The sequence below is a fragment of the Montipora capricornis genome, chromosome 6 (genome assembly GCF_036669925.1).
Source record: "Montipora capricornis isolate CH-2021 chromosome 6, ASM3666992v2, whole genome shotgun sequence".
In the NCBI taxonomy this organism is placed as follows: Eukaryota; Metazoa; Cnidaria; class Anthozoa; order Scleractinia; family Acroporidae; genus Montipora; species Montipora capricornis.
In genome coordinates, this window is record NC_090888.1 from 45,382,357 (window position 1) to 45,395,357 (window position 13,001).

General features: G+C 40.9%; 2 protein-coding genes across 5 annotated transcripts in view; one reads left to right on the forward strand and one right to left on the reverse strand.

Annotated features, from left to right (window-relative positions):
- Window positions 1-13,001, forward strand: part of LOC138052247 (serine/threonine-protein kinase/endoribonuclease IRE2-like) — a 413,063-nt gene that overhangs the window by 69,846 nt on the left and 330,216 nt on the right. The gene's annotated exons all lie outside the window — the stretch shown is intronic.
- LOC138052253 (cyclin-dependent kinase 8-like) overlaps window positions 1,385-13,001 on the reverse strand; it is a 17,284-nt gene continuing 5,667 nt past the window's right edge. Inside the window, exons 6-14 of one of the 4 annotated variants that reach the window (XM_068898647.1) lie at window positions 12,644-12,775; window positions 10,513-10,656; window positions 9,227-9,296; window positions 7,920-7,992; window positions 7,739-7,836; window positions 6,394-6,478; window positions 5,714-5,806; window positions 2,167-2,358; window positions 1,385-1,638 (exon numbers count right to left, since the gene is read on the reverse strand). In XM_068898647.1, coding sequence (XP_068754748.1) covers window positions 2,209-2,358; window positions 5,714-5,806; window positions 6,394-6,478; window positions 7,739-7,836; window positions 7,920-7,992; window positions 9,227-9,296; window positions 10,513-10,656; window positions 12,644-12,775 — 845 coding nt within the window. In that variant the 3' untranslated portion in view covers window positions 1,385-1,638; window positions 2,167-2,208. Of the gene's footprint in view, window positions 1,639-2,166; window positions 2,362-5,713; window positions 5,807-6,393; window positions 6,479-7,738; window positions 7,837-7,919; window positions 7,993-9,226; window positions 9,297-10,512; window positions 10,657-12,643; window positions 12,776-13,001 lie in introns of all 4 variants that reach the window. The other 3 variants (XM_068898646.1, XM_068898649.1, XM_068898648.1) reach the window with 3 other exon arrangements.

Sequence of the window (13,001 nt, forward strand, 5' to 3'; positions counted from 1 at the left end):
CGTCACACAGGAAACTGGCAACTTATGAAGCGAAACGGGGCCCACGGTATAGAGTCCTTATCCGAGAAGTCTAACCATTTGCAAAGACTGAGTTCGACCAACCTCGTTCCCAGGGTCTCTCTTCTCTGCCTCCATTGATGACAATGTAGGCAGATAAGATAGACCCTTGGAACGAGGTTGGAGTTCGACCTCAATGAGATGGAGGCTATCTAGATAGCTACGCGGTTTTTTTTAGCTTTCAAACACTAATTTTTAGCATTGTCACTTTGTTATATTATATATTCTTACATTTAGTTTGCAATACACTTTTTTAAAAATTGTAATTAAGGAATATTGTGAAAAATAAAAGTGCGTTAGTGTATTTTGCAGATAAAATTACAAAGGCAGTACTTTCTCCTCGGTTATTTTAAGATACTGAGTGTTGTCCGACCGCGGTTCGAGCCCGAGATCTCCCGAACGATGACAGCCCGATGCTCACGATCAACCGACTGAGCCACCGGTGCTCACCGAACACAACGGAAGAACAACTTCAAGAATCTCAACCGGCCGGTGGAAAATAAATCAGTTTTCTATTTACAATGCAGCCGAAAAGTTAACTAGTGATCAGAACGAAGCTCGAAACCGGGATCTCCGGACCTCATGGAAACGCCCTACCACTGACAAAAATCATTCTTTTAAAAAACATGTACAACGAGCCGTGTTTTTTTGTCCTGTTGCTGCTCTAGCTATTGACCAGTACAAACCGGCAACAACTGATCTGCTTAAAACCTTGGGCAAAATGCGTCAATGCGTCAAAATAAGTCACCTCGATCGGGAGAGCTGAACCAACATTTGACTTGATTTGCGTTCATTGTTAATTTCAATTTACAGTGTCCCCAATTAGTGTTCCAGCGCTAGAACTTCTAGGCACATCTCCTTTCTTGTAGTGCGGAGCTAGCGAAGCCTGAGTGAGCAGCAAAATAACCAGAATTTAAGTTAAATATACTGTGCAACTCGCATACTTTTTGTCAACTAGTTTGACAAAGCTAAATGTTGAACTTCGTTTTTCTCTTCCCACTGATGCTGCACCACAGTTTCTACAGAAACTAACTCCTTCGTTCACGAAATTGAAAGTTTAAAACAAAGCAAATGCGAAAATTATTTCTAACCGAAAACCACGAAAATCGACGCCTTTAAGCGCAAACTCAGCCCTTCAATTCGTCTTTTTTTCTCCGAACCCTACCATTATGAATTTCGCTAATGTTTCGGCTACACTCATGTAAATTATAAACATGATGAAAAGGTGGGCTCCTCTCTTGTCATTCTTCATCGCTGGCTTTCCCGTTATTCCTCCGATCCCCCAAGCGTTTGCAAAAGTACTTTTCAGTATCCATAAACAATAATACGCTATTTCAATTTTTTTTTACTTCTGCTTTAAAACATTGATTTACAGGAAAAAACTGAGAAAATTTATAAATTCGATATGATATTTACAAGATTCAGAACATACATAGTATCACATAAAACTGAAATAAGAAGCCAAAAAAATTCCTCGAAGATGATACTCGACCGAAGGGTAGGCCGATCTTGACTGCATCTTGTTGGTTCCTCTTACAGTCGGGATCTTGTACCAAGAAATACACGCAGAACAGGAAAGGTCTGCAATAAAGTGTTACCAGAAAAATGAAAGAAAGCGTTCCAGACAGACTCAGAAAAAAAATGTGCTATTGTCTTAAGGACGGTGCCTACTATTGTTATTGCGCATACATTCTGCGCATCTCCAGATACTCGGATTTCCTATCGCCAATGCTTACTAATACAGAGATATTTTTGCACGGTTTAAAACTATCCAGAGAAAATTGATCTTAGTAAGTACTCTTGGTTTCCAAAAAGAAAATTGGGGGTAACCATGCATTTTTGAGAGATACTTAAGCTTGAATTAGAGAAAGATGCCATACATTGCTTTGTATTTTAAAGCTTTTTACAAAGATTATTCATGAATTATCTTTGAAAAATGCGTGGTTACCCCCAATTTTCTTGTTGGATTTCAGTAACACTTGTTAAGATCTACATTTCCTGCATAATCACACACCGAGGCAAAAATATCTTTAATTAGTAGGCACCGTCCTTAATTACTTTAAAACAAAAGTGTCGTGATTTGAAAGAGACAAAATGAAAGGTACAAACTTTAAAGAAAGAGAGCCAGAAAGAGATGTGATGGAGGGCTTGTCAAAACTGCCGACTGTTCGGAGTGGACTGGGTTTGAGTGTTATTCGTTGGATACTGTTGCTGCAAGAACCTTCCCACGTGACTAGTTTGCTGTCCACTGGAGGACTGGCCCGGGTTATTCTGCCCTTGATATGCGAATGACTGCTGCTTCTGCTGAAAAAGGAAAGATGGATACAAAATTCAGTTGTAAAACGAATTCTTGATGCACCCACAATTCAACCGACGAAGGTAATTGTCAAATGCAGAAACAAACAACGCCGATCTGCTTTCACGTTTACTTATTTTACCTTCTACAGGTAAAAGTGGGAAGAACACACCGTGCTCTTTCATCGTTTGTGGTAAATGCACATCGACCCAGTTACGAATACGGATTGCCAGCTTGCAAGCAATGGATAACATTCTAGTGAGAGATGGTGTCTACGTTACTCTCTCTTTTTTTCCCCTTCGTTTTTTCTTTCACTCGACCCATATTTTCCACCAACTCGTCCAAAATGGCAACCCATTTTACGAGAAACCTCGCGCTGCGGCATACAATAACATAACTTTGGTACAGGCGACGTACGGACGTTAAACTTTATTTATCTCCTTGAGTCTTGGTGTTCTTTCCTTCCTTACACAAGTCCGGACTTATAAAGGCAGATATTAGGTTTCAGTGGTTGTTGTACATTGTGGATTAGCTGAACCATTATTAAATTAAAAGGTAACACTGAAGAAATAAATAAAAAATAACAATGTTGCCAAAAAAGCGGGAGTTGGCCCTCGGCTATTCAATCCAACACTTCAAATTTGCCCTATATCGTGTTGGAAACACATGCTTTACCATTGAATCTCAAACTTGCAACATTTGTGTTTCCTCAATAATAATAAAATGAACTTTATCCAGTTAAGTGTCAAGCCACAAGGGGTGGAGCACTAATTGGGAACAGTATACATTGCAATCAACTCAAATTAATCGAACGTTGGTTGTTGAGGAGAGGGGAAAACCGGAGTACCCGCTGAATAATAATAGCAACTTTACTCATTTAATTCAATGAAAGGGAAGGATACCAAGGTTATCCCTATCGAGTGTATTCGCCCGCAGCCGGATGTAATTGACTGAGAGTCGATTTTGATGAGGGAGGAAAACCGGAGTACACGGAGAAAAACCCTCGGAGTCAGATTGAGATCGACTGAAACTCAGCCCACATACGACCCGAGGCCAGGATTGAACCAGGGTCACAAAGGTGGGAGGCGCGGTTGATAACCGCTAAACCACCCCGGCTCCCTTCCCCTAAAAAAACCTCGCGGAGCAGAGTACAGAACCAAAAAACTTAACCACTTTAGACGCCGAGTCTAGCAATCGAACACAGGCCACACCGGTGATAGACGAGGGTTCTCACCACTGCGTCAACCCTGTTCCCCAAAACATTACTTTTCCTTTCAGCCATTTAAAGGAAACCTCCACTCCAACTACGGAATACCTATAAACCCAATAAAATAAAATTTGCTGGACAACTGTTTAAAAAAAGTGTCTATCAGAAAAAATGAATTTAAGAATCGCTTATTTTCACTTTCAATTTCGCGGGCGCCGCCATCTTGAATAATTGTGACGTGTTACGGTTGCCCTATTGTTCTGACACAAAGAGCTTTTGTCTAATAACAAGGCAACCGTAACACGTCATAATTCAAGATAGAGGCGCCCGGGAAATTTGAATACAACAACAAACGATTCTGAAATTCCTTTATTTGGAATACAAACACTTTCATTGGAAAAACTTCAATTGTAAACAATATGTTTGGTGGTATAAGCTATCTTTGTATTTTAGTGGAGCTTCCCTTTAAAGCTCTCTTTAGAAACCACGATGTTGGATGAAAAGGTTTCAGTGAACCTTACAATTCGAGCTTATTTTATAAGGTTACATTCTTGTGAGGCCACGTTGCGCTAGAAAATCACTCGGAACTGAGTGTCGGTGACCACTTGGCAATTTGAAAAGCGTGGTGGATTAGAAAAGGCGGCAACCTAAGACAGATTAAATAAGTGGTTACGGCGGGATATCCGATTACAAATCAGTCAAGGGCTTTAACCTGACCACTCCTCTTGTATACAGCAGTCTGTAGTCGCATACCATTTTCTGAGTATCAATATCAGCATGTACCTAAATGTCCAGTATTTCTGGACATACCCATCTTACACGTCAGTATCACCCTTGAAAATAAGAAGCTGAAAACTTAGAAACACTCAATGGTCTTCCTGGCTATTTATCGACTCCCTGGTAGTAACGAAATCCCCGGAAAAGAAAGTTATTCTTTGAATTTGTAAGGAATGGTCGAAGGGCTCGAGAGAGTGTTCACGAAGTACGAAAATCCAATTGGTTCGATAGGGAGGAAAAAAGAAAAAAAAAAAAGAGTCACTTATGTCCAGAAATGCACGCCCAATTATTTTAATACCTATCGCAAAGTGTCCCGTTCAGTCTATGCATTTTCCTACCAGTTTCCAACAATGAGGTAAGCAGGGTTAGCGTTAAGCACACACACGGCAAACTCAAGTTGGCGTGGGTGAACGGCACAAAAACAGTCGGCAAACACGTTGGCAAACTGTTGGCGACAAATAGAACTTGTCTCTATCCTCGCCAATAGTTTGCCAACATGTTTGAGAACTGTTGTGTTGTGTCTTTCGCACACACCAACTTAAGTTTGCCAACGCCAGTTGACAAACTTAAGTTTGCCGTGTGGAGACCGCTTTACAGTATATTTCGGTTGGGGTAAATTGAGCTCTTAATCATGATCCGGCTTTCCTTGATGGCCAGAGTTTGGTGAAAACTTCGTGACTTTAAATATTCCTAGACGCGAGTGATATAGAAGTTGGGGCTCAAAAGAAAAAGGGGGACATCAAACTGAGCACGCATCTTATGACGTGTATTCCTGCACATATCTGCCAAGACCCACCAAGCTTTAGTCAGATACTAATATTTGAACACACTTTAAATACAGGAAAATCAATACCGGACTTTTTGAAAAAAGCTCCGAAAAAAGGCAAGGGCAAGGGCAAGGGCGAAATGGAGCTCCAAAAAGAGAAGGGATGACATAGAGTTCAGGCAAAAAGCAAATTTAAACATGCCGTTGGCCGTTTACGATAAACAAAAAGCTCTTTTTTCATTCCTCTTTGAAGGCCTAAACTTTGCAATTCGACCAATTGCTGGTTTTCACTCACGTGATCAACAGCCATGTTTTTCAACGAAAACAAAAGAAAACGTTTGCATAATAATAGAGTTAAATCCCCGGAGGATTTGGTCGCGGCTCCAACATGGCCGCCGCTTCTTTGTTTAGGGGCTACAACATGGCGGCCGTGACGTCATGTGAAAACCGAGAATTCGGACGCCCCAAAAACGTGACACATTAGTTGTTAGATGTTGGGCAACACAAAAATTCAGAGGGCGGTCATTTTTACCAGGGGCTTAATCTTGAGGTGTCCCTAGAGAGTGAGTGAAGCAAATTGACTCTGAATGAGACACGTGATATACATTACCTGGAACTGTTCAGTAGCGTGCGCGGACACTCGCACTCTCTTAGCACTCGGCTGCCCGTTATTGTCCGAGTTCTCTTGCTTGCCTGGATTAGTCTGGAAGTGTTAAAATGTTGGCCGCTCTCAGCGAGATAACTGTGAATTGAAACCACTGTGCACCTCGTCCAGTATTGGCCCGCACCTCGCTCGGAGGAGCTTTTAAGGCTAAGTTAGCAATCGTTAGAGCGTGAAGAATGCGCCAGCGTGAGAATATACATGCCCTTGAACTCATTAGCCGGGCACGCCGTGTAATATCAGTGCCTTGTGACACGATCTCGTCGCTAGCGCTGTTGTTTAAACTGATAAAATCTACGTGCCGGCCGGAGACAAGGGACAATAGCCGTGAAAGCTGCCCTCTTCGCGTTAATAACTGACAATGAACTCCGTCTAGAAGTTCTGTCCACATTTTCCCTTCCAAACACGATACAACCTTCCTGCTTTGAAAGGTATTTGCACTTTTTCTCCACATGGCCGAACAGAAGCTACTTAAAAACCCCGTACATGCAGTAACGTTTACGTAACCAGGCAAGGGCTGGTCCAAGATTGGACCAGCAATGTGCTGAGGTCAAGCCAACACTTTGCCTGTATCATCTTTGACCATACTGTGAGTAAAACAACGGCTTATCTATAAGGGACAATTTTACCTTGGCAGCACTTGATTTGGAATCACTATCATCGTCATTTAGAAACTCTCTTTTCGGATAAGGTATCGTCATTCCTGCGAAAGCACTGAAATGATATGAAAAGTTTATTCGTCTTATATTGTAGCAACATTTTTCAAACTGGTGGTGGGTGGACAAACGAAGAAACAGTTCAAGGAAACTATCTAACAACGAGTGGATGAGCGCGTGTTGGATATGAGATGGTAAATAGCCAGCGCGTAGTGCCGAGGCTAATTTCCGTTTTGTAAACGGTTGTTGCCATTTTTGACGGTCGAAGTCATTCTTAGTAACCAGGCCTTTTTATTCGGTTAGCTTTCAATGAATTGTTAAAGTTAGCATCATTTAAATAATTTAAAATTACGATGCTTGGAGTGGATATCTCAGTAATAAATTGGTTAAGTGCCATTGAACCGACTTCGATATCGTTCACCCAACTTTTTCTAAGTTTTTTTTCAAAATTCTAAGTGACATACGCAGCTAATCTAGTCCTATATTAAGTTTCTGTCCTTATTTTTGCAAGGGAGGCGCGGTGGCCTCATGGTTAGTGTGCTCGACTCCGGAGCGAAGGGTCCGGGTTCGGGTCCTGGCCGGGAAGATTGTGTTGTGTTCTTGGGCAAGACACTTTACTCCCACGGTGCCTCTCTCTCCCCAGGTGTACCGGCGAAATGCTGGGGGTAACCCTGCGATGGATTGGCATCCCATCCAGGGGGGAGTAGAAATACTCCTAGTCGCTTCATGCTAGGGAAACCGGGATAAGCTCCGGCCTGATGGGCCACTTGGCTCGTAAGCAGACTTTATCTTACTTCATTTTTGCAAACGACAAACTTAACAGTAAAACTTATTGTAAGTGTCGTCCACTTGCAACACCATGAACGCACTGCGCGTCGCATGAATTTCGTGTATCACGAAATTACAGAAATAAGCCATTTTCGAAAATACCATAATACTCGTTGGTCGTCCCTGCAAATTTTGTATACGCGTTGTTTCTAGTTTCTGTTGGGACTAACAATGGTCCCATGAGAAAACAAAAACAAAGCTTATGCAAAATTTGGAGGGACAAAAAAAAGACTATTATGGTATTTTCGAAAATGGCCTATTGACGCGACAAAAATAGTTAGCCAATCGGAATACGCTATTCAACAATAGTGCCATTTTCAAAACAATAGCAAACGACTGCGTTGCATCAAGGGTGAAAATGGGCCTATAATACGCAAGCCAAGACTATAAAGCACGCTCGCGTGAACTGAATTTGAGCGCGTGGATTGGCTTGGCATAGTTACGATGAAAAATTACACCAGTTCACGGACGGCTTGCTTTGATTACTTACTCTGGTGTTGGTAAAGGTTCTTCTTTAAAGTATGGGTCTTGCAACGACTGGTCGGATGTAATTCGCTTGTTTGGGTCCATTACTAACAATTTCGAAAGCTACAAAATATTAATTAACAAAATTAGTTTTTCAGTACGGTAAAAAGATTCAGATTCAAATTCCAGCATCAATTTTTTTTTACCAATTGAAATGCTTTGCTATCCTGTTTCACTTTGTGTTTCTCCATGTATTTCCATAAACTAGCATTCACATAACTAAAAAAAAAAACAAGGGAAAACAAGATTTTAGTCTCTGTTGGCTAGCCTATTTACGGAACCACTTTTAATCTTTAGTTGTTTTTTTTTTCTATGCTTATTGCCCCTTTTTACAGTTTTGGTCTACCAGTTTAGGCACGTAGACTTTTTTACAATTTGACAACTCATCGAACAGTAGTCCATTTAGAAGATTATCTCCAAGTCGACCACTCATGCTGAATAACGTCCCACACAATTATGTGAGTCGGGGCCTACGATTTATAATCCTTTTCCGAGAGGACTTGAAAGTAAAACCATCTGCAGATGTAATTACAAGGCAGTACTTTCTCCTCAGTTCCTTTCAGGAAGATGCCAAGTTTTGACCCGGCCGAGGTTCGAAGCCGTGAACGCCTCGCTCAATCAACTCGGTGAGCCACCGGTGCGCGGTGCGCGGTGCGCACAATGAAGCAAAAGTAAACAATCTGTGCTAGATTTATACGAGGTAGCATACGAAGCTCGCAGCTCGTGTGTCCGGCCGAGTTTGGAAAAACACAATCGCACTGAGAAACCTAGCTCAGGGCTTGAAATTAACTTTTTTGCTCAGCCGAGGTGCCAGCTGGCGACTAATGGGGAAAATTTGGTCGCCAGATCATAAATTTTGGTCGCCAACTTTGCATGCAAGGAAAGTCACAATTATTTAAAAGCACAAAAACGAAGCCCACGATCCCGCAAAGCCGCTGAAACAAGATGGCCCCTAGTAAACGCGGTGATCGAAGTGTCGAAGTACATTTGTGCTGATAATTAACAATGTGAGAAACTGATTTTCTTGTACTATTTATACATTATTTTAATGGGGAAAGGTGAGTCGTGTTCTAGCTACCAGATCTGAACGAATTCATCATAAATATAAAGATTCAAATACAAAAGTTTTCTACTGTTTATCCTGGGTTATCAGAAGAAATGTGACTTTCCACCTGGTGACTAGTTCTGAAAATCTAGTCGCCAGCACTCAATTTTGGTCGCACTGGCGACCAGTAAGTCGCAATTTCAAGCCCTGCAGCTGGAAGAAGACAACCTCTCGACTTATACTAATTAGTAATTATTTAGTCAATTACCTTACTAAGTTACTGCGACGCGTTTCAACTTTCCCACACGCGCACTACCGTTTCTGTGTCACCCTGGAGATCACTCATACTCTGGGAAATTACTTTTAATTTCGAACTGATAACAATTCTGGTGTGAAAAGTGCCCTTACTTTGCTTTTCTGAAGTCCTTTTGTAAAGTTCCATGCTCTGGCATTTTTCTGATATCTTCCCAATCTTTCTCTGAATCAAAACAAAAAGGGTTTATGTATTCCACACATGAAAAACTGGGAGAAAGAGAAGGATAACAAAGGGAATAGATCACGGGCTGCTCTTCCACACATTTAATGCTCTTTTGGCAGAAGAGACCAATGGCACTTTTAATGATAAAGATTATTTGGTAAAGGTGACGAAGCCGATCCGAGACACCGGTTGGCCGACTCTCGACATACGCGTTGGCGGAGGTGTGTTGTCTAGATACTTACAATGCGTTGGTTACATCTCGGCCAGACGGCCTAAGTTCTGCTCGTAACGGATTTACCGATCATTACCGATCATTTAAGGCAGAGTTGTAACGTACGGCAAGGAGCCAGTTTTCCCCACACTTACTACGAGTATGACTCTCGGCAACTTTCAGACAGACCTCTCCAGGAGCTACTCGCTTCTTCGCTACTCAGTTTTCTGCCTAGTACATGTAACACAATTTGATTTGCCTTGCAAATTGACATATTGGCGAAGCCCATCAAAAGCAGTTTTCAAAATGACCACAAAGTCGTTTAACAATTTCACTCCTTCGAGTGTCCCTTATACATTTTAATCTGTCTGATGCCACACTATTTTATTCACCACCAGGGACGGGTTCAGTGCTGGGGTGTGAGGGATAAATGACGGTGTGTTTTCCGCTAGAGAGAGTTAATTTCTAAAAAGAAGTTTTAAGTATAGCGGCGCGATGCTTTAGAGCCAACTCCCAAACAAAGCAAATCTAGCGGAGTCGTTAAATTCATTTAAGGAAACATGCATTTTTTGAAAGGAATTGGGTCATGCCAAGTGACGCTGTAGTGATCAGAGTTTTCATGTGTTAGTTTATGTTTGATAGTTTTATAGTTTTTATTTGATAGTTTTATCATATTCCTCTTAGAATCAGTACTCTTAGTTTAAAAAAAAACGCCCATGGGATTAGCCCATGTCCGAGTTGCTGCATGCCTCAGTTTCAAAGCGAGTCCTGGTGCACAACCATTGAAATGGAAATGAGTTGCGTATTCTTATACAAATGAAACTCATTTCCCTTACAATAGTTGAGCACCAAGACTCACTTCAAAACCGAGACAAACAGCAACTCGGAAATGGTCAATTAGCCTACTGTTGTTGGGGCTAGCGTGTTTATTTTAATCAAACGAAAAAAACTTCCTATCCAGTGAACTATTCATGATTGGTGTATTGTAATAATCTTAAGACCCACCTTGCGGAAATCCCATAACATTAAAAATTCTATCAAGCTGCTCATGGTGATAAGGATTGCTAGTTTTGTTGTCCTCTTGGCGACAATGAAATATTGGTTCACATGTTAACAACTCAGCAAAAATACATCCTATGGCCCAGATATCTGAGGAAAAGAAGAAGATGTAAAATCATTGATGACAGTCTCTGCGCCACCTAAATGGGGTTTTGATATCAGTAGTAGGTTTTGATATCAGTACATGTAAAAGTATGTCAAAAAATATCTAAGGCCCCTTCCAAAAGTATCAGTTTTCATTTGAAAATGCAACTTTTTCTTTACGGATACAGTTCCGTCCACACGTATCCGATGAAAACGATCACTGAAAAGGGAACTTTTCAAAAACGCTCTCCAGGGTGAACTTTTCGAAAACGCTGACTTTTCGAAAACGCTGATGTCACACTATCAGTTCCAATCCACTCAGCGCAAAGGCGACTTAAGGTTCCATAACAGAGTAGGCCTGCGAAATATTACAAAACTTATTCAAGATGGTGGACAGGTGCTTCACTTACTTGTGTTTAATACTTGGGCTTATTTCAACCTAATTGCACATTTTCAAACAAAGGCTGAAACGACTTGGTGGTTTTCTCTTTAGTTTGTCTTTGTTTTCGCCCTGATTTTGACCTTTTAAACTGTTTCTGCGTCTTTGAAGAATGTCAGCACACTATAAGTTTACCTACACCAAAAGAAAATCAAAGATGGTGCCACTTTATCATTTCGCGGGCTCATAATAGCGAATACTGAGGTGTCAAGCACGCACAGTCGGGTTAATCGTTTAAAAGTTATTGTTTTCAAATCAATTCATAGTATACGTGTGGACGGGCGAAAACGATGCAAAAACGCTACGTGTGGACGCAAATGTTGTTAAAAACGGAGAAGAAAAGTTGCGTTTTCAAACGAACACGGATACGTACGGACGGGGCCTAGGTTGTTCTAACAGAAGTCAAGCATTCATGTATGACCTCTCAGCTACAGTACAGAAGAAAATTGTTGGACCCCAGCCACTAAACTAGGTCTAGGTGACAATTTTCCCGACAATGTTGGAATGAAATATTATTGTCCAACTAAAGTTATATTTAATAAGTGAATGAAGAGATGTATTAAATTTTCTTAGAAGATGTCTTGGATATCTTTGTCGAGGTTCTGTGCACTCAAACCACTTCTCCGTTGAGTTATGCCCTAAGGAAGCGACTGGAGTTCATTGGGCTAGAGAGGGGTAATGGTTCAAGCCTCATTTCGACATGCTGTATAAAGAGGTACTTCCAGAAGAAATTAAACACTAGAGTGGGTTGCAGAGTAGTGTACACAGTCTTTCAATTAAACTACATGTATACACTGTACTGAAAATGCATGTAAGAGTCCTCATCATTGTCACCATCGATAACCCATGGAAAGTGAGAGAGAACATATTTCACAAAACGATAGACTACAGATACATTTTATGGTTTGGCTAGGGAGTAGTTGATCCATGCCTAAAATGTCACATCTTGGTTGGCTTTACCCAAGAGTACCCTTCGAAATGATTTGGGAAGAAATTTCCATGAAAATTTTCAGATAAAACAAAGTGGGATGCTAGTAAGCAAAAAAAGCACTTCCCGAAGTCTACGATCCGGGTCAAAAGACTTTGGGTGGGACAAAAAGTAGAGAAATTTACTGTACATGCTTCCATCGTTATATGAGCAATGTGTGTTGTTTTTTCACTGCCTTTTGTCGTGCCAGCCCATCCCCCCCCCCCAAACCATTTTGAAACATTCGAACAATTGTTCAACTAATCTTGATTGTGGAGACCAAGACAAATCAACATAATTTGTAATGGGGGAAGGGGAAAAAGCAGGAATTGTCCCAACAGCTTGACTAGGATTGTAGGTACTGCAAATAAAAAATAATAATAATGATAAAAAAAAAACAAGAACTGGGAAAAACCTGCAAAGGTCCATAAAATTGCATGAAGTAATTTTAACCCACTGAGTTTTGAGAGTGAGACTAATGCCAGAAGATTTTACTCATCAACTGGAGTCGTCCTACATGTAAGGTGCCTGACGAGTCAACAGGTTAAAAATCTTAAGTATGGAATGCAAGTATACTACGTAATTACCTATTGCTTTAGTGTAATGTTTTGCTCCTAGAAGCAACTCAGGTGCTCGATACCAGAATGTCACCACCACTGGATCCAAGTCAGCCAAAGGTTTTAATGGAGCATTAAACAGTCTGGCAAAACCCATATCAGCTGTAAAATCATACAACACAAACATGTAATAGACACTATTGAGTCATGATGATAAACTTTATCAGATGCATAATTAACATGCAAGGTAATAACTCACACTACGACTTATGAATAAAAATGCACCAAGTCAATTCCATCTGGTCTTGAAATGATGCACCAAAAACAGTCTACCACAATATCACCCCTGAAAACTTTGACTTGCCTAATAGTTCCTTTCACAAAAGCC